The sequence below is a fragment of the Abramis brama genome (assembly GCF_963993115.1).
Source record: "Abramis brama genome assembly, chromosome: 22".
Classification (NCBI taxonomy): Eukaryota; Metazoa; Chordata; class Actinopteri; order Cypriniformes; family Leuciscidae; genus Abramis; species Abramis brama.
Genome location: NC_139984.1, coordinates 30,654,081 through 30,675,342, shown reverse-complemented (window position 1 = coordinate 30,675,342; position 21,262 = coordinate 30,654,081). Strand labels below are relative to the sequence as shown.

Genomic DNA, 21,262 nt, shown 5'->3' with positions numbered 1-21,262 from the left:
CATTTTTCTGTTCAGTCTGTCGATAGTCAGGTCCGAATCTTCAAGATTGTGTAACCCTGTAGGCATTTTTTGAGGAAAAGTTGTTATACCACATTTTTAGAAAGTTCAATGTCTCCTGAATAAGGATCCACCGTATAACATTGAAATAAGGGTCCCATTTTCTTGTAATTGTTATCGAAACAATGTGCATTATTCACAGCCGAAACACTACATGTGGATAGGGTAAAAAATTTAAGTTATAGATATCACCATAAAACTTTTCCAGTTTTTCACTTACATAGAGACAAACATTTTTTGTATTACAAGTTTTCTGAAATGTCATGTTTACATATGCAAATGAGGCATTATCTATTTAAATATGTGCTAATTTGCATAATCTAAATTTTTATATCGGAATTGAAATCCACAGACTTGAATAGACAAAGTGTAGTGAAATTAACAGTTGTGCTTTGTATTGTGTATTTTCTTTGCACTGGTCTGAAGGAATACAAGTTAAGGAAGCAAAATAACACAAAATCTCAATTGACCACTGCATAAATAAAAAAAACAACAGTGTTTTTGGTTGTACTTCAAGTTAAATAGTGCCATGAGCATTATGCAGGGATCAAATGTCTAGCCCTTTTTGTAACAAATTTGATGCAGTGCCACCAAAACAGGGACAACAGCGTTTGGACATGTCAGTGAAGTCTCTTTAGCATTATAAATAAGACATATCATTTCATCCAGTTTGCATTTCTGATTCGCCTGATCATGGAAGCTATTTGCAGTCTCAAGCGGATTCACCAGTCTCCAAATTTAGAAGAATGTCTCATCTGTCCAGAAAGGAACAGGGAAAGGTTAGTAAAGGCTGGAGAAAAGGGCTTTGAGGCGTTAAAATGTGCTTCCCAAACAAGAGAGAAACTGTGTGATATATACAGCAAGCCTGCAATCGATCGAATCAAGGAAATATCTTTACAGGATGTTAATCCGCTGTTGTGGCACAAGTCATGTTTCTCATTATTCACAAGCAAGACTCTCATTGAAAGATTACATAGGAAAAAGCAGATTTCCAGACCACAAAGTGGTGAACCTAGTACATCAGCGACAATGCTGCGAAGCTCAACGACAATGTCAAGTGGGATCTTTGCATCTTCTGCCAAGACACAAAAGTGAAAGATACACTGTCATCTGTGAGTACATTTAAGATGAGTGATCAGATCCTGGATTTGTCCAAGTATGACCAGGAGGCCCATGTGCGTCTGGTATTAGTGACCTCATTGCAGCAGAATGAAAAAACCATGCAAACTGCTTAAAGAAGTTTATGCGAAATGCATCAAAGACCAAAGCAAGTTCAGAAAAAAATGATCTAGCTATGGAATGACTTGTCAAGGAGATTAGACAATCTGCAAAGCTTGAAAGCTAAACATGAAGAAGCAGACAAAATAATTATCCTTCACTGCATCAGAAGCAAAGCATCAAAAATTGTTGTCTCTGCAAGAGACACCGACATCTTGGTACTGCTGATTGCCCACTTCCACATGATGGCATGCCAAAAGATCTGGATGAAGACAGGTACGGCAAAGGAGAGAAAGTACGTCCCAGTTCACACTCTTAGAAAAAAGGGTTCTTTGGGGTTCTATATAGAACCATAGGGTTCTTTACTCAACTCCAAAGAACCTTTTATGCTAAAAAGGTTCTATAATGACAAGAAAGAACCCTTTTGGCACAAAGGTTCTTTAAGCTATTATTCATTTATATATTAGCCTACATTATTCTGCAAAGTTTTGTAGTTGTAATTAAATTATTGTTTATTAAATCGTAGTAACTTAATATCACATTTTAATCATGCTGATTTTTGGAGGAACATGCATTTATGAATGCATGTGAATGATCACAAAATTCAAGATATGGGGGTTAGAAAATGTATTTATATAATTTTATGTAAATGCACATGCGCACTAGTATAACTAGACTTCATCATGTAACTTATAGCATAGATGCGTGCACTCTGTAGGCACGATTTGTTTAGTTTTTGAAATATACTTGATAATGTTAAAGCGCACATCAAAACAAAAAATATGAGTTTATGTAACTTAGTTTAACACTTTAAACATTTTCTAACCCCCATATCTTGAATTTTGTGATCATTCACAACATGAGGGTGAGTAATTACTGACAGAATTTTCATTTTTGGGTGAACTAACCCTTTAAGTATCAAAAGTAAAAAGTAAATGCATTGTTTTATTATTGTTGTATGTAATACTTACAGTATCTTATTCCTCTGAAGCAACCTAGTGAATACACCTACCAGTTAGTAGTGTCTGTGGAGATAAGGGCTTTCAGAATGTTATAAAACCAGAAATTGTAGAAATTAATAGGCTGTCGTCTTGTCTTACTTAGCCTTGTTTGCTGCTTTCATTTCATTCTTTGTCATTTATGTGAAATTATTGTACCGCAACCATAGACTAAACAATTTTGCATCATGGATTTAAATTTATATTTATATAAACGAGTGAATTGACAAAAAAAAAAGACATAATCATAATTATGACATTTAATTGACAATAAATTTATTCAATTAAATTTTGTATCTGTTGAACAGCAAACATAAACAAAAAGAAGTAATAAACTCATTATTTTCATTAATTTTACAAAGTAAACAATTTGTTTGCATTTGCGCGAGCATATTCACGCAGCGCGGTCTCGCGAGTGCAGCAGTGCACGTCGTTTTTGAATTCCAACGGTCGAGAAGAGACTGATCCCCGTCTGCTGATTTAAATTGATGGTCTGACGGAAATATTGTTGTGGTAAGTCAGAGAAATACATCGATTTTTTTTAAGTAATTTACTTGTTATAAGCTTTAAACCCATTAGTAATGAAGTTGTCAATGTTTCTACAGCGGATTTACACTAAAACACGAAATAGCCTGAACCGCGACAGTGTCACAAGTTGCCTTACATCGGTAAGTTTTGTTGTGCTTGTTGCAAACTGTTAAATTTTGTGTTTTCTGATCCTAAGCTTAGTTTTTAACTGCAGATAGTGCTCTAAGCTAGTTTTTGACCGCACACTCAAATGGCCATTAAGAACAGCCCCAGGGTTCTCAAGTTTTATCAAAAGCTTGGAGTGAGATCACATGGGGTTGGGGGAGGAGCCCTAATGGAGCCCCGCCCCCACCTGTCCCCGCCCCCCAATTTTACCCATTGTTCATAATTAACCAGCACAAATTGAAATTATAACAATTGGTAAATCTGATGAATGACATAGCAATTAATCACATCAAATATACTCTGTAATGTTATATTTCAAAATTACAAATAAGTTATACAAAAATTACAAAAATATAACAAATTGCTCCAAACAGTTTGGAAAAACAAATCTTTTTGCATTTTTCATGTGTCTAGTCGAAATGGTATTCATTGTGATTTATTGTGTGGTGGGACATTGTTAACAAATGACATATTAGTGTGTGTGTGTGTACACAAGAGTACACACTCCAGCTTGTGAAATGTGTTTTGTGTTGTAAGTGTTGTAACGTTAAGTGTTTGAAAAATACAAATACAATGGCAATGATTAATGTAGGCCTATGTTTTGACAGGATATAAAATATTACCCAGAGCACTCTGCTTTAATACATGTAGCCTTAATATAACTAGAAAGACTATTAATACAGTATGCTATATAATTAAAAATAAAATAAATACATTTAAATTTATTTAAAATAAAATGAAGAAATACATCTTCATTCCTTCCCATACCCACAAACATTTCCCTTAGTTTCAGATAACATAAGCTAGCCAAACTGAGCCAAAGCTTCTGGCCTGGTTGCAAAGTAGTTGTAGAGTTTTTGACTGCATCAATAACAATGTATACGATGGGCTATATATTAAATGTTCTAGCCTAAAAATGTTAGACGAGCTTTCTTCCAACTTACCTTCTCCATCACAACGTGTGTTCGCGCGATGTTGTTGGTTACCTAGTAACGAACGTACGTTGGCCGAGAATGTTCCGTCAACTTCCGTGTGTTCGCGCATCTATGTTGCCTATTAACGAACGCAATCTGGCCGAGATACGTGCTGGCGGGAGGAAACTTCACTTTGTGTGCCCGCGCCTCGTATACGACGTTATATGGGTGATTGGGCACTTTTATGTACTTTGGTCATATTTTTAAAAATACATACAATTTTGGACAAAATCCTCTTTCTTTTTCAAACTAACAATAAAACCTCCTTAAAAACGTTTTATTACCTTTCTATTATTATTTTTTTCATACTTTTCAACCTCCTTATAGGTGTCAAAATCACTGTTTTATCCTTGTCGCACACCCAGACTTTTTAACTTCAACAATGAAAACACAGTTTAAAAGTATGACTTATCTGGTAACTATTAATATACCTAAATTAAGCACTAGTAAAATAATTAAAATACATTATAGTATTTAATGTGAGACCACCATCAATATTACTTTTTATACAAAATATAGCTGTCGCACAGTATTGGTGTCATTTCCACCACAACACTGTAATGTCCCTTTAAAAAGTTTGTGTGAAAGATTGTTTAGGTGGTTTCTATGGAAATGTTCAGAGACATCAGAGCACATGTTGGACATGGAGGCAATTTTAAATTTTGATCAACAACAAAATAAGAAAACTCAAGGTAAATATTGCTTGATCAGTATTTATTCTACGTCATTTCCAAACATGCTGTACCTTCAAGGGTGTTTTTAAAAAGTTAAAAATTTTAAGTTAAATAAGAGTATTTTACATACATGAAATGCTAAGTATTAATTCAAAGCTAATCAGTGAAGCTATCTTCCATTTTTTCACAAAAAAACTACAGAAATGTCATTTCCACCACAGTCATTTCCACCACACTGCCCTCTGTGGTGGAAATGACAGCATGTGGTGGAAACATGCTGTACCTTCAAGGGTGTTTTTAAAAAGTAAAAAAATTTAAGTTAAATAAGAGTATTTTGCATGCATGAAATGCTGAGTATTAATTCAAAGCTGATCAGTGAAGCTATCTTCCATTTTTTCACAAAAAACTATAGAAATGTCATTTCCACCACACTGCCCTCTGTGGTGGAAATGACAGCATGTGGTGGAAATGACATTTATGATTACAAAGTACAATTGATATGGATTGCAAGAGTAGATTGACTTTGTGAATTGAGTTTACTGAGTGTGATGAGTTTAAGAGTTTTTCAAATAAATATTTCTCTAAAATATTACTGTTTCTCTACATTCACGTTAATTCATTGTCATTTCCACCACCACCCTGTCATTTCCATCACCACACACATTTTTTAAAAACATTTAAAAAGTTCTCATCACACATTAAAAATGTATCCACAATTTACGAGATCATGCTCTACTTAATATAAAAATTAAAGTTATTTATTTTCTAATAAGCTCTTGCCCAAACCAATATTAAATTTCAGAGTGTGACAGGTGTACAGTTCACCATTTGGTCCTTAGGGCAGTTAATTTATCTCATTGACAAATGTATAATTATTGTACATTGTGGAAAAACTGATAAAACTAGTTACAAAAATGATCTTAGACAATTCTTGAGTGGCATAAGTTATTCTGTTTTTAAATAACAACTGTATATAGAGATGTGGTGGAAATGACATTTGTTCATTGCAGGTCCGAAAAAATTTAAAATATTAACAATTTCTCTTGTAATCTAAGTTTGTCCTCTTACAGACCTTAAAACTAGACAAATTATTTAAACTTATGAGACTGTGTTACGTGACTTTTGAACAAGTTTTTTTTATTCAACTTCACAAGCCTAAAAGTGCCCCTAGTTGAAGAAACGCCCTTATATAAAGCTTGCAGGACAACTTGTTTGGCATTGCCTTTTCAGCGTGAGAAATACACGGTGTGGCGTGTGAGCGTGTGAACTGGTTGAATTGCGTGTGTCTCACGGCCAATGAGTGAGACTTGAGAACCATGCAGCCCTACAGAACAGAACGAGCGCTTGTGCGTTCAGCTTAGGGGCGGTTCTAGACCCTTTTTTTAGGTGGGCTTCAACCCCCATATTTTTCGTCTCAGCCCCCCTAAAATTATAATCAGCTATCTAAACGATAAGGTTAGTGCTGCTTCTTCAGTAAAGTTTATCATTTTCACTTCAACCTTTTCAAACTTTATGAATGATTATTTTATGTTCAAGTCAAGTGGTGTCTAAGGAACTGGAAGCAGGCCAGGGTACGGCTGTTTCTAAAGCACAGCTTAAAGGGATAGTTCACTTTAAAATTTAAATTCTGTCATCCTTTACTCACTTCTAAATATTTTTCCTTATATGAACTGTCTTTTGCTCATTTCAGCAAACAAAAAGAAGCAAGACTGCAAACTTTCCAGTACTCCTGTGTACTGATAATCCGGTTTCCACCCAGTCAGGAGGTTTGTCTGTTTTATCTTTCTTCACTAAAATGTCTTAAAATTGCTTGGTTATTGACCAGTAATGTATATACAAATTCCTATATACAATAGGAATTTTGTTATTTGCTACTTTTTTCAGATTATATTAAATCTGGAAAATATTGGAGAAGATCAATTAAGTTTTCAGGAGCACATTACTGTGATAAATGCTGAACTACGTAAAAGACAACCCGACTACACCAACATAAAAAATCGAATGAGATGCACTCTTTTTAAAAGAGTCGATTTAATGACAAAATCAACACGAGAGGTCATGGACATGTTCCCATTTCTTCGGGTTCCACAACTTGTGAGTATTTGCTTTTAGTGTTGTTTCCTTTGAGTTTAGTATTTCCACTGCATTTTCAATTTTTTTGTATGAATAAAAACATTTTATTGTTTATTATTATTAAAACATTTTTATGTTTTAATGAATTTTTCTTTCTTTTTTCTTTCTTTCTTTCTTTTTTTGGTAGTTGCTGCATGAAGTGAAGATGCGGTTTGGGAAGGACCTTCATCTTAATCTAGAGACTGCTCTTCAAGTTCTGGCCCCAAACATCTTAAATGTGGCTAGACATGGAAGTCAGAGGGATGTGCTGAACAGTTTACTTCAGCAAATTGACACAAACACAAAAAGTATGTTCTTTTTTCCTTTTGTCTGAATATTTGATTCTGATTGGCTAAAAGGTGTACATTAAAATAATTTGATTCACAGGTAGTTCCAGTCAGTTTAATTACAATTAAAGTTTAATGTTCTGCTTTTCAATGACTTACATGCACACAAAACACAGTATGCTATCCAAGCTATTTTATTAATGAATATTGCATTGATCTTGAAAAGAAGTTTATGTGCTCATGATTGTTTGTGAGTTGTGTGTGCAACCAAGCCAATTCAGAATATTTATATTCTGAATTGGCCCTTACCACTGTGGTAAAAAAATGGTCAGTCACATCCTTAATTGTTTGGAAGAAAGTATGCAAAGGCAGTTAAACATGACTAAGGCTATCATTCTGCCTTTTGTTTTTCACCACAGAAAAGTCATGCAAATTTTGGGCAAAATGGGGTTGACTAAATGATAATTTTTGATGGAATTTTAACTTTTGGGACTACTGTATTCTAAGTTATTTCACAAATAATGTATATGTTTTTCCAACTTGCAGAAATCAGTAAAGCCAACTCCGACTATAGTTTTTCATGAAGCTTCAAACCCCCTCCATGCAAAAAGAGCCAGCATCAGTATGGAGGGTGTCAACATTGTGAGCGCAGAAATGGATGTGATGGAGCCAATGGAGTGCCTCTTTGCTACTTATTTCGTATTCAGTGTGGAATACCCCAAGCACATCACTCACACGATGAATTTTGTTGAGCACTACCTGTTTAAACTCTCCAGCAGCCAAAAAAAACTGACTGTCCCAGTGCTCAAAATGTATAATCAATTATCATAATACTTTGATATGTCATGAATAGTGCTAATGTAAATGTGTAAATATGAGGCGATTGATGTTATTCTGAAATGCTGATCTGAATTTGAATCTGTAATTACAATTCTTTATGAGTGATATTAATGTAAATTTATAGATTTGAAGTACTTGATGTTCTGAAATGCTGATCTGAATTTTAATCTATGTATTCAGATTCTTTATGAGTGATATTATTATGAATTTGTAGATTTGAAGTACTTCTATATCTGTATATTTCCATTGTGAGTTATATTAATATGGATTTGTAGTTTTGAGGGACTTGATGTTGTTCTAACACTGATGGGAATTTAGATGAATCTATATATTTGCATTATTTATTAGTGATAGATTAATGTAATTTTGTACATTTTATGGACTTATTTTGTAATATGTAGATGTAGGTGAAACTCTATTTTCATTATTTATGAGATATTTTTTAAATGGTTGATGTTTTAATGTTGATTTAAAGCCTTGAATACTTGAAATTACAGTAGCATTCTTTCAGTAATAGTAATTATTTTTGTTAATATAAATAAATGACTAGTTCTATGCACTTTGGGTGTGCTTTTTTTTAGTATTCATGGGTGACTTTTTTTATGTGAATTACATTTTAGGGTCTTGATGTTTGTCAATAATATGAAATATTTAATCCGGAAAGGACAAAACAAATGATAATGAATGAACCCCTAAAAGGTTCCATATAGAACCTTTTTCCTGGTTACAAAGAACCCTAAAGGGTTCTTTTGATTGAACCCCTAAAAAAGGTTCTATATAGAACCTTTTAGGGGTTACAAATACGTAGCGCCTGATAGAACCTTTTAAGGTTCTATAGACCCCTTCACGGTCGACGTCACAGGAAAATTCTAAGTTCGCAGTGCACATGTCGGGGTCAGAAAGTTCATTCCATCCCATTGAATTGTGTGTTAACCAGAGAATTTCTCGTCAAGAAAAAATGCCTATGTAGTACCCCTGAAGAAGAAGTACAAAAAGATTAAAGAAGAATAAAGAAGAAAATAAAAGAGAGCGCTGCAGTGATTGCTTCTTTAACAGTGTATTGAATCTGAATGGCAAATAATAAAAACATATGTATAACAGATGCTCAGTACATTACATTAGCAGTGCATATAATACTTCTCTTACAAAGTAATGACTAGCTGTAAATATAAGTAACTTCAAGCATGTCTCATCACACAGAAACTGACACAGTGACACTTGTTCTTTACAAAGACAAAACACATTTTCAGACTAAATATTTACCCAAACCCACTAAATGACAGTATGAAATTTATGACAACAATGCAGCTGAGATATATTACATGCTCATGTCTGACCAATGTTCACTCCATTGTCCAATGTATTTCCTACAATAAAGTCACTTACAAGATTGATAAAAACTATTGAAATGCATAACTCAATTCACAGACATGAAGGAGTTAATTACCCAAATGTGCAAGTTTCAGATAACTCATAAAACTGAAACAACTTAATAAACTCTTATATTCAAACAATGTTGACATAAATGACTCTCTCTCGTGTATAGCGGGCTAACGCGCTAATCGCGAGGCATCCATGCTAACCATGTGCTCAGAAATGCTAACACATGACACACTATCACTACACTATCACTACACTAAAATAAACTGCTTTCAATCCGTACAACTCATCAGTATTGCATTAAACAGTGTTACTACTCAAGACCGAAGTGTTTAAGTTACCTGAAGAAGAAGTACAAAAAGATTAAAGAAGAATAAAGAAGAAAATAAAAGAGAGCGCTGCAGTGATTGCTTCTTTAACAGTGTATTGAATCTGAATGGAGCGTATCACGGGCGCGCGCCACATACCGAAGTGTGCGATGACGTCATCACGCTGGTATGCCAAATGAAAATAATTAAATGGATTAATGCACATAACGCTCTTACTCATTTCGTTTACCTAAAGCACAAATAACCATTCAAAAAATATTAGCAATATCAAGAAAATAACAATGAACAATTTTATAATGCATTTGAAAATAACATTGAACGATTCTATAATGCATTTGAAGAAATTAATAAACATAAAAATCACTATATCACACCTACTTGTTGCGTCGTGGACTGTGAAAATCAGACCAGTTGTGGAGTCAAGTTTTTCAGGGTTCCTGCAGGATCTCATCCGTTTAAAAAAAAAAAATAGATGACATCTGTTCAGATCTATTTTTTTTACAGTCTATGGTTCAGATAGATACTGCTATCTGCTAAGTAGCATGACACAGGTCACAATTAATGCCAGATATCGAACTTCACCTAACTATTAAACCAGTCTACAGTTTACAGAAAACATTTGTTTACTTACCAGGGCTTAACTATACCGTTGTTGTCACAATAACTGTCAATAACACAATAACACTACAAACACGAGCATCTTTGATCGTAGCATTGTCCCAGTCTGCCCGTTTATTATATATATATATATAAAAAATATATATATACACATACTTAACAGTGTTAAATTTGAAAAAATACTGTTCGACAGAACTGCTTGCTTGTTACCACAGTTATCTGCGTGGTTCCTTGGCGATGAAGTTCCACATTTGCGGCTATCCAACACGAAAATGCATGCAGCAAATAAGCCGTTCACATTTTCTTCAGATAACTCCAAATTTCTCCCACACACTGGACTTGATTTTTGATGACTGTCGACAACTTTAAAATCTCCACTATCTATTCTTCAACTCCTCAGCATCCATCTCGACGACTGCAAGCAGATCGCGCACGGTTATGATGCATTTTTAAAAGTAAAAGATCCGGGGAGGGCGTGGCGCGTGGGCAAATAAACTGATGTGGATTTTACATTTTATCAACTTGAAATACAGGCATATTTTTGTAGACGTGTTCCTAAAAATATGAATATATTTTTACGTTTGCATGTGATTGTTTTAAACCCGTGTTTCCCCCGTGTCCGACCCAACACAGTTGGATATTTTTCACCCGTTTGAGCAAAATTTGAACCGAACCCGTGCAGGACTCTAATCAGGCAGACAATCGCCATTAGCTAAAACAAGTTTATTATGGTTCTGTCCCCGTTCCTGTGATGGCAACAGTGCATACCTTTGACACAATATGCCGGTCTATTAACCGCACCATTTTTCTGACCCCATGCTGCGCGCGCACCCAACCTAGGCGTTCGATGTTTACAAACATTGAAGGGGTCTATATAGAACCTTTTCTTTGCTGTAGTGGAACAACTGCAGATGGAGCCACAGGTCCTCGAGCTACTTCCTGGTTTCCATGCTTTATCTACTAACGGGTCTTGGCGAAGGTCCTGAACTGAGTGACCACACCATTCAGAATGCAGAACAGTTTTTCTGCAAACTCTATGGTGTAAAGGATGCTGATAACATCAGTGAAGTTCAAGCAAGCATGTTTGTCAAGGGCATGACAATAGAAAGACTGCCCCCAACCAGAGATGCTCTCTACTTCCACATTCAGCGCTCTCACTTCCAGGCTTTGGTCTGGTGGCAGGCCCACTTGCAGCAGCCAGTTCTGCCACCCCCTGAAACCATGGGATGGAAGACAGAGGGGAATTCCCTTATTCCTCAACTCATGTCACTACCCCCAGTTCCAGATGCCTGTGAGGAGTTAATCACCTGTGCCTGCACCACTGGGTGCAAGACAGCCCGATGCGGCTGCAAGCCTAATCCATGTACTGCATCTTGCAAATGCAGAAAGTCCAATGATACTTGTATGAACAAATAACTTTTGGAATATCTGTGATCACACTATTGTTGCTTGATTTTGTTGAAATGTTCCAGTTCCAGTGCCATTTAAACATTTAAAACTGTCCCTTTCATGTTAATGTTGTTTTTTCATTGTTTACATGCTTAAATATTCTGAGAATGCACAGTTTAGTTCTGTTTAATGTTTAAACTGCAATAAATGCATTAAAACTTCTTTTTTTTTTGGCAGCCATTTTGTTTTTATTGTTTATGCCAAAACAGTGATGTTTAGGCTACAACTTGTTATACGGCAGAAATGGATTCAGCACCTAAAAATCATATAGAAACAACACTTGAAGTACTTTTCCTCAAAAATGCCTACTGCATCTTATCCAGGGCTATTTATCTATTTTGGGACTCGACTACGAGTGGTGATGGGAGAAACTATAAGCTTCGAATCAATTGAACCGCTCGCAAAATGATTCATTGTTTCGATTCATTTTCGCCACGCGCACGCTGTGACTGACCCCTGCTGGGTAGAACAGTGTAATTCAACAAACACTCAGGCCAAATAAACACTCATGCATAAATACACCTTTTACAAACATATAGCAATGTTTTATTTTAAGTAAAATCGATCAAATGCAATTCATCTAACAAGATGGAATATCTTGTCTATATAAATGTGTTCTAAGCGGTTTGATTAACAGGGTTGGGAACAGACCACACAATCGCACATCTGTCTAGACATAGGCTACTCCAACGAAGTTTTAAAGTGAAGTTAACGCATCTTCACCTCGTGGGTTTTGTGAGAGGAGAGAGATTTTGAGATAGCGGATTTATTTTGCGATATATTGACATTTATAGTGCGATTTGGTTAGTTTAGTATTTAGACTAGATTTAAGTTTACATAGGCTATTGACTGATAGGCTACGGCAGTGACATATAGGATAGATATAGTGACACATTAATATACAGGCAGATAGATAGACGGATAGATAGATTAACGGTAGCCTACATAAGCATAATCTATATCTGTTCCGTGAGAGCAGAACGAACGAGCCTTTATTGACGTTTTACATTTGAAAATTCCAAAAAGCAACGAAATTGTCAGACATCCATTATAGAGCCCTGCATTTCAGCCCGAGCCCGACGGGCCCCGACTTTTTTACGCCCCTAGGGCCGGGCTTCGGGCCAATTTTCACGTCATAGTTAAAATGCGGGCCGGGCCTCGGGCCTTTTTTGGGTTATCCTGCTTTTTATATTTTTAGACATTAATTTTAAAAAATATGAGAAGTTGACGTTGACGATAGAAAAACAAACATAGAAAGAAATTTCGTAACCTCATAACTTATGGCGTTATTTTCCTGTCAAATGTCGAGAGCGCATTATTGTGAAAGTAGGCTACATTAATATAATGCGCGAGCGCGAATCTCTCTGCTCGCACATGGAATATAATGTGCCGAGCGCGAATCTCTCTGCTCGCACACGGAATATAATGTGCCGAGCGCGAATCTCTCTGCTCGCACACGGAATATAATGTGCCGAGCGCGAATCTCTCTGCTCGCACACGGAATATAATGTGCCGAGCGCGAATCTCTCTGCTCGCGCGCGGGAACTGGACGTGCCCTGCACTTAAAACGTGTTTTAAATACTGGCCATTATAGCCATCAGCTAATCTTATAGTTACACTGACATAAGACTGACATGACAGTCTGTCTCACGCACACAGAAGGTTTCCCATCAGCGCGACTCACGATTCACCTCATGTGCAAATAATGGAGAATATTAAGAGAAAAATCGCGTGCGTGAGAAAATTTTGTGATAGAAGAAAGGAGGATTGGGTTAAAACCTTCCACTGTGGATGCTTAGCTATTCTTTTTCTCCACGATGCTCTGTTAGAGACTGTTCTAACTTTTCGTTTGATTGGACTATTTTCGTTTAACTGTTGGAAACCTCTGATGTTTTTCGTTTGATTGGACTTTGTTTTCGTTTAACTGTTGGAAACCACTGGAAAAAAAGAATGGCCATGTTCTGTGGTGCATTTTTGAGGTAAGATAATCTGCAAGTTTGTTTTTAATTTATTTAATTTAATTTGTTTATAGGCTATTGCTCATTTCGTTTGCAAGCGCTGTTGCGAGCAGCCTGAGCCTGCCTCAGTATTAAAAAAAAAAATACTCACTGTGGTTTAATAAATAAATATTTATTAAACTAACTGTCTGTGTGATATGCTTGAAGTTTTTTATATCTATTGATTATTGTAGACAAGTAAGTATTATAGCGTTGATTTGAGAGGCTCAATTGATCAAACATTTTTTTCTTGCTGTCGGCTCGGTTTGCTTGGTCGTCATTTAAAAATAAAAATGCTCCAAACATTTGTCTAAATTAACCTAATAAAGAAATGAAAAGAAACATGAATTTACATAACTAACAAAGAAACATAACTAACAAAACTGAGCTAATTTAATGGCTGCAAAAAGTGCAAATAGGGCAGGCTGCCGCTGTGTAATGAAAAAAAAAAAAAAAAAAAAAACGGGCTCGGGTCGGACTCGGGCTGATAATTCTGATGAGCTGTCGGACACGGGTCGGGCTAGGGCCTGAGCGTCTCGGGCCAGGGCCGGGCTCGGGCCTAAATTTGAGGCCCGTGCAGGGCTCTAATCCATTAGTGCATGTTCACAGAGGAAAACAACTGAAATACAGCGCTGGTTGTTCTTTCGAACGATACTCGACGACAACGACGGAATCCAAAGCCGTGGGCTTTGTACCCAAGTAATGGGTGTATTAAATTGTATGAAATAATCCCGAAAGCACAAACACTGCAGAGAAAGCAAGTTCAGCAGCTAACATTTGCTGAGGTGAAGTGACGGCTACTAGCCGTCGGCTAGTAACAGTGGACAAACGGCTAGCATTGACAGCGGCAATCCATCTGTCACTCAAGTGGCCACTGGCCACACCCTTAAATTTAAATATTAATCAACTAAACCAGTGGTTCTCAACCTTTTTTGGGCCAGCGCCAAAGGGATTGGAATTAGCTACAGTAATGCCTAAAAATGTAAAAGTTTTACCTTATAAATAGAATAAAGTTTAATTAATTTTAAAATTCGTCGCCGGAGTGAATGGGAACATGATTTAAAAATATAAGTGTTTCGTAAGTCAATACTTTTACATGGCTTGTCAACAGGGTTCGAATTATGATTTCATCTTTGTGGGGGTCTCTTTAAAAAAAAAAAAAAAAGTAGCCTATGAGCAGGCGCGGTAGCTTAATAATGTAATATAAAAATATAAAAATTTGTAAATATAATACAAATTTAATAACAAAAAAGCGTTGGTAACACAATTCAATTAAATAGTACATTTGGTTTAATTTGTTGAGAATTTTCAGGTGAGTGGAATAGATCCGACAGATTTGACCGTGTATTTAAGTGGTCCAGTGGTTGAACATTTGCCAAACGCGTCAGAGGTTCTGGGTTCGAATCCGCACTCATATCAGTTTTTTTTTTTTTTTCATCAAATCCGATTATGTTTATAAGTGGTTCTATATCAGGCAGAGACACGTTTGTGTGCATTTTGTTTTGTAATTTTACTGGAACGAATAGAGAGTCTCCACAACGGATTGAAGCGCGCCCGAGTGAAGACTGCGCGAGCCACAAACAAACACAGTATCCGCGCCAATGATCGCAGCGGCACTTTTATCACTTGATTTAAGCATAAGGGTGTACCGTAGTGTGATGACGATCCGAGATCCCGCGAGATCCATGTGTTTGGCATCTTGTCCTATCTTTTAAGTCATGCTACAGTAGTCTGAAGGAAAAAGTGCTTTATTTGTAATTTAAAATAATGGTGCTGATGATTTTTAGAGACCCCCACAGGTGTATGATTTTACTGCTTTCATGGGAGCTCATCCTCTCTCTATGGGAGCTCAGCTCCCACTGGCTCCCACGTAATTCGAACCATGCTTGTCAACTTTCCATTCCTCCGCTGCGTGATTCTCGGCACCACCGGATTGTTGTCAGCGCGAAACACATTTTTGAGCTCGTGAATGCTGATTCTTGTCAGCGCTGGATTCTAGTCAGTGCTTGAGCGCTGGTCTATGACTGGAAAAATAAGAGTCGTTGCAAAAGTAATGATAGGCTACATGTCGCATTTAACTGGAAGATTTTAGAATGTTAGGCATTAAACTTTTGAATAAGAAATAATATCAAGTCGTCAAAAAATACAACTCGTCAAAACTCCGCGAATCACAAGCGCGCGCGATAAGAACACTCACAGCAGATACACATACCCGAACTTGACTGCACATCATATTTTTGACATTATTGATGCTGCTTTCAATCGTAATGCAATAGAAATGAACACAAAAAACCTGCCTAGTGCCGACCTACAACACTGACGGTGGACTTGAGATCAGGAGTAGAGCGGCTGTAGTAGAGCGAATGTTTTTTGTTTGTTTTTTAAGCGCTGCTGAGGTATTCTTTCACACGCACCATAGATGCGCGTGCACACACAATATGATATCACTCTCTGCGCATATGTTTTACAACATAATTTAACAAAAACATAGTCCTAACACTTTTTAAATAGCCAACTTAAAGTGTTTATTACAACTAAATTACTAAATGCTTAAAATGAATAAGAGTAAATGAACAAAAATTTGCGTTACATATTTAAACTCGTGAACGTCCCCCATTAACACCTGAACGCCCCCTTTCAAAAATCTTGCTTCCAACGCCCCCCGTTGTTCTCTGAACGCCCCCGTTGAGAACCACTAAACTAAACGGATGAGTTATAAAAAACAATTTTAACACGTATATGATACGCATTTTTTAATTGCGTCACCAATTGGTCAAAAAATGATAAACCATTAAATCATCTTATTAGTGACTGTATATATAATTATTCAGCCATTTTGCCTAAAATCATCTTAAAATGTCTTTAATTGCTGCTTGCTGCAGTTGATCTGACACTCCCAGCCATGTTGGCATTGCAAAATTCGCAAATTGGTTCAAGTTTTGGTATCTGCAGGTTAGAGTAATGGGCATGACGAAAAATTGGCGCATACTGAAAGGTAGGGCATGCAGAAAGGTTGTTCAAGCGGTCTGTCAGTGTGTGAGGTAGGGTTAGGGGTCACATTTCACATTTTGGCACGTCTCCTTTCGGCACGCCCATCACTCTGACCTGTGACGCCTGCTGGTCTAAACAATGTAAATGCATTGGACATGCTATAAAAAATGATCTGTGGGGTATTTTGAGGTGAAATTTCCCGAAGGTTGCAGTCTACAAAGAACACACCTTTGAAGGTGCCAAGAAAGTCGGAACGAGTGTTCACAGTCTACTGAGAATTGTTCTTGTCGCCTCGCAACTATGACAGCTGCCGTTAATGAGTGACAGTAACGTTTGTACTGGACTTTTTTGAAAGTTAGGCCTATATGAAACTGTCTGAAAACAAAACAGGGTTCACAAACTGTCTAAATATCTTTATCATGGTCCATTTCTGTGTATAATAAGGAGTATAAACTACATATAATCGCATCTTAGTAAGATATATGCCAACATTTGAACAATTTTAAAGGTTTGTTTTTATTTTTACATTTATATCATGATATTTGAGTAAGTTGAAACCCAATAGTTACGTTTAAAGGTGTAATAAGGCAATTTCTCGCAAAAATCATTCTGTCTCAAATAATGTTATGGACATGGGATTGAGGTGGACATGTACTGTTTGACTTGATGCACATTTTATATTCTATACAAACATGAATTTTGTAAATATACAGGTTATCTTTGTAACACAAGTTTCAAATATGTGTTTTCATAAGAACTGTGCCATTACAATGTGTCTCTCTCTGAGACATCAGCCCCAATTAAGCTTCAACTATAGAGCAGCATGTCCTCAAATATGCTTCGCTCCTCAAAAAGTAGTGTGGAATAACAAATTTAAGAATCTATTTCAAATATGCTTCCGTACATAACATCACGGTAAATAATATTGTATTTAGCTTTTAAGGTTAAGATGATGATATCACACGAATGATTCGGCTCAGCAAAGTTGCAATTCCTGTTTTCTCCTGAAAACTCTTAATGGCTCTTGGAGCTTGTGTTTTAGCAAGAGAGTCCTGCCAGTCCTGTACTCGAGTCTCAGCATTTGAATAGATATGCTGAGTGGATTAGGATTGGCAACACTCTCAGTCTAGAACAGGTTCCTAAACCTGTCTCATCACAAAGTTTTGGTTCCTGCCCCTGAATGTATATAAACTGTAAGAGAACGTTTCCTTAGTCAGACTTTGGTGACTGCAGCTACTGCTCTTGTTCTCAATAAAGAATGCTTGCTGAAGAAACAACCAAGTCTCCTGGTCTTCGATTCTGAGTTTCCAACAGTAGCCTTTGAGAAAGGGTATGCTTACTCTTCAGTATGTCAACCAGACTGTTGATGGTTCATTCATTACAAATATTAAGAATATTGTTCAAATGTTCCCTAACATCAAAAGATGTTGAATGTTTACAATTCTATGAAACATCCTTATCATTTCAGATGCATTACATAGATCAATATTCTCCAATGCTTTCTAGAAATATACATGCTTAAAATAATAAAAAATAAAAATCTAAATAATATATTAACTGTATTTAAATATCGTGGTAGAATTCCCCTATGCACCTAATCGATGTTTACACATTTATCCTCCAGCGCATCTCCTAACCCCCGATGTCTCGTCCCCTGTGAACACTATCATCACTTGTGAATAAGACCTCTAGTGCTCCACTAACCCGCTGTGCATCAGTAACCAGACAGACTCCAGACAATGCCTTTGAATATGCTTTAATCACGGCTGGGAGGATCTCACACATTTCAGAGAGAATCCCCCCAGCAAAAAGACTACAAGAGTTTAGATAGGAAAGGTACATAGTAAAGGTAACATGACAAATCATCATCATCATCACACCATTTTTCTCTAATATGAGTGGTTCAACATATGTGCAGTTTCAGCAACCCCCTGTAACAGACATCTGTTACTGTCAAAGCAAATTTAGATCAAAAAGGTTGTTAGTTTGTTGATTACTCAATATGTCATGGGGCGATTATATTTCAATAACTCTCTAGCCGTGTCCATAATTTTTCCTATTTGGCCCAAGTGCTGGGGACATTTCGTTTTTCAAAAGAATATAAAAAAAATCCTGCAAGAAAAAGAAATGTTAGTAATGATTAATTCAAAAAATCATCCAAATGTATTCATAAAACCTTGTCAAAGTATCTTGTAAACTAGAAGTTAAACTAAAGTATTTTTAATCTGATGTCTGAACAGTAGAATTGACAACCACTGGATATATATCGTAAAGAAATACATTTGAGCAAATAATTATGTAAAATTCAGGTGTTAATCAATGTGAAAAATCTTAGAAAGAAGGAAAGGATGCTGGCGATTTTAGATTGATGGGAGTGTCAGCGATAAAAGAGGAGCACGGCTGCTTCAGTTATCTCTTTGGAAGCGCTCCATCCCGCATTAGAGCCATAGCCATCCCAGTCGAATCCCGCAAAGTCCCCACACTGCCTTGGGGCCGCCTCAGGAAAGTGTCCACCTCCACCAATACAGAACTGCAACAATATGAGGACATTACTAACAAGACATGCCTAGGCACTTCTGACAATGACATTGGTGCAGTTGAGTTATTTTCATTGTAAATGTATTACTATCAATTTTACAATCCAGAATATTATTTTTCCTCACATGTTCAGTGTGGCAGCCGGTTGGTTTGACACCTGAACAAAGAGCCATGGCTGCCCTTTCAACATTGAAGACTCTGAATGAGATGAATCCAGGCAGAGAAATTGCTGGGGAAATGCACAGAATATATCAGTGATGATAATCATATATCAGTGATGATAATCATATATCAGTGATGATATGTCCATGAACACATGACATGACTTTCATTCATTAAAGTGACTGGATCTCAACAATGATGATCACTTAATAATACAAAGATTTATGATACTGATACTGTCAACTGATGAAGCCACTGTCATTAAAGATTTTCGGAAAATATTGGCTCACGGGCTGTTGCTGAAAATAATCATTTGTTTTTAAGTGACTTGCCTACTTAAATAAAGGATAAATAAAAAAAGAGTCATACTTCTTGAATGGGGACCATAGAGATTTCTGTTGTAATCCGCATTTCCATTATCATACACGATTGGAATAACAGGTCCATTATCAGTCATGCACGCTCCTAATCCAAACCTCACAGGGAATTTCTGGAAAGAAAAACAGTGTTATTGTAATTTCACAAAAAAAAAAAAAATTCTGTGAATGTTTCAAACCCTTTAGATAAAAGTGTATCTGACCTTGAATAAATAATAAAGGTTTCCCCCGTGGAGAGTTAAGAAGTGATTCTCAGTGTGGTATCGCAGGATGGAGGACGCGCTCCAGGATTCCACCTCCATATTATTAGGAACGTGCCACACGGACACATCTTGTGCTGGAATGTCAAAGTAGCCGGGATTCTGGGACAGAAAGGAGACTATCGTTTCAGATTCTCCAAAAACATCCTTTGATCATTGTGTCATTTCTGTTCCTTCTATTTAACTATTGCTGTAAAACCATAAGTGTAATAAGAATACCTTATAATCATCACTTGTAGAAGCATCTACATTTCCAAATGTGACTGTGTTTGCCCATGTCCCCTCACCATCAGGCCGGTTCGGTTCACTGCCCTGCTGACTAGACCAGCGATCACCAACGGTACACTTTCCGTACATGTTGTTTTCATGAACACTGGCAACCAGCGTCCAGCCTCCACCCGCAGTGGTCATATCACAGAAGGTCTGGTAAAGCACCCCTCTGGAGGAGTTCAGATAGTACAGGCCGTCTGCGTGAACAGAGCATTCCTGAGTCACTTCAGTTCGTGCTTAAGATCAAACATTAACATAAAATGAGCGTACCTTCATTAACCTGATACTTTTTCTGAAGCTCTTTGCAGCTTCGAGCAGCATATGCTCTCTCAAGATTGATATCAGCGGTTTTAATTTGTGATGCTTCTTGTTCATCCACTGCAATGTAAGACAAAGATGTAGTGGAATATATTGTAATAATAAATTAGATTTTTAACATTTTAAGATAAATTCATTTCAATTAAAAAAATTGTTACTTACAAATTAATACACTTGCAGTCTCACAGAGCCATACATTCAGTGAGAGACTGAAAATGATCCCGAAAAACCTTTTTGTAAGAAACATAGTCTGCAAACAAAAGAAGAAAAGTTTTCCACAATTACACTCAACACCACAAAGCTGAAATTCTTATGTTACTGGTTCCATGTTTCTGTGAAAGACTGTAGAAGAAGCTTACTAAAATCATTAGGCTACTGATATTAAGACATGTTGTGGCAAAAATATTCATTAAACAACCATCACTGCGTAAGAGACATTTCTGAAGTCAAATTGTCTTTTAAAAGTATTTATTCTTGCAAGAAGGCCCAGTTGCCACACAGAAGTCACCAGTACAGTCTGTGAAACAAGTGCGACGAGGAAGGGAGGGCAGAGGAGTCTTTATACTGCTTTCAAGGTCTTCTGCTTACAGGCCCTTATCTAAACAAGGGAAGGTTTCTCTGCTAGTGATCTAATCCTGCTGAGTTTATTCTTACAAACTCACAAGTTCTAAATTGGACGGCCTCTGACCCTAGGGGACATAGGCACCTTTTCAATCTGCC

At 36.7% G+C, this 21,262-nt stretch overlaps 2 protein-coding genes across 2 annotated transcripts in view; one reads left to right on the top strand and one right to left on the bottom strand.

Annotated features, from left to right (window-relative positions):
• The window catches only part of LOC311072984 (uncharacterized protein), a 1,552,487-nt gene that overhangs the window by 928,330 nt on the left and 602,895 nt on the right, over positions 1-21,262 (top strand). The gene's annotated exons all lie outside the window — the stretch shown is intronic.
• On the bottom strand, positions 18,359-20,417 carry LOC311073588 (intelectin-like). Its single transcript, XM_084099446.1, has 5 exons — positions 20,174-20,417; positions 19,898-20,056; positions 19,687-19,807; positions 19,281-19,384; positions 18,359-19,147 (listed from the first exon to the last, which is right to left on the bottom strand). Exons 1-5 carry the CDS (start codon positions 20,363-20,365, stop codon positions 18,995-18,997), a joined length of 729 nt encoding a protein of 242 aa, XP_083955572.1. The 5' UTR covers positions 20,366-20,417; the 3' UTR covers positions 18,359-18,994.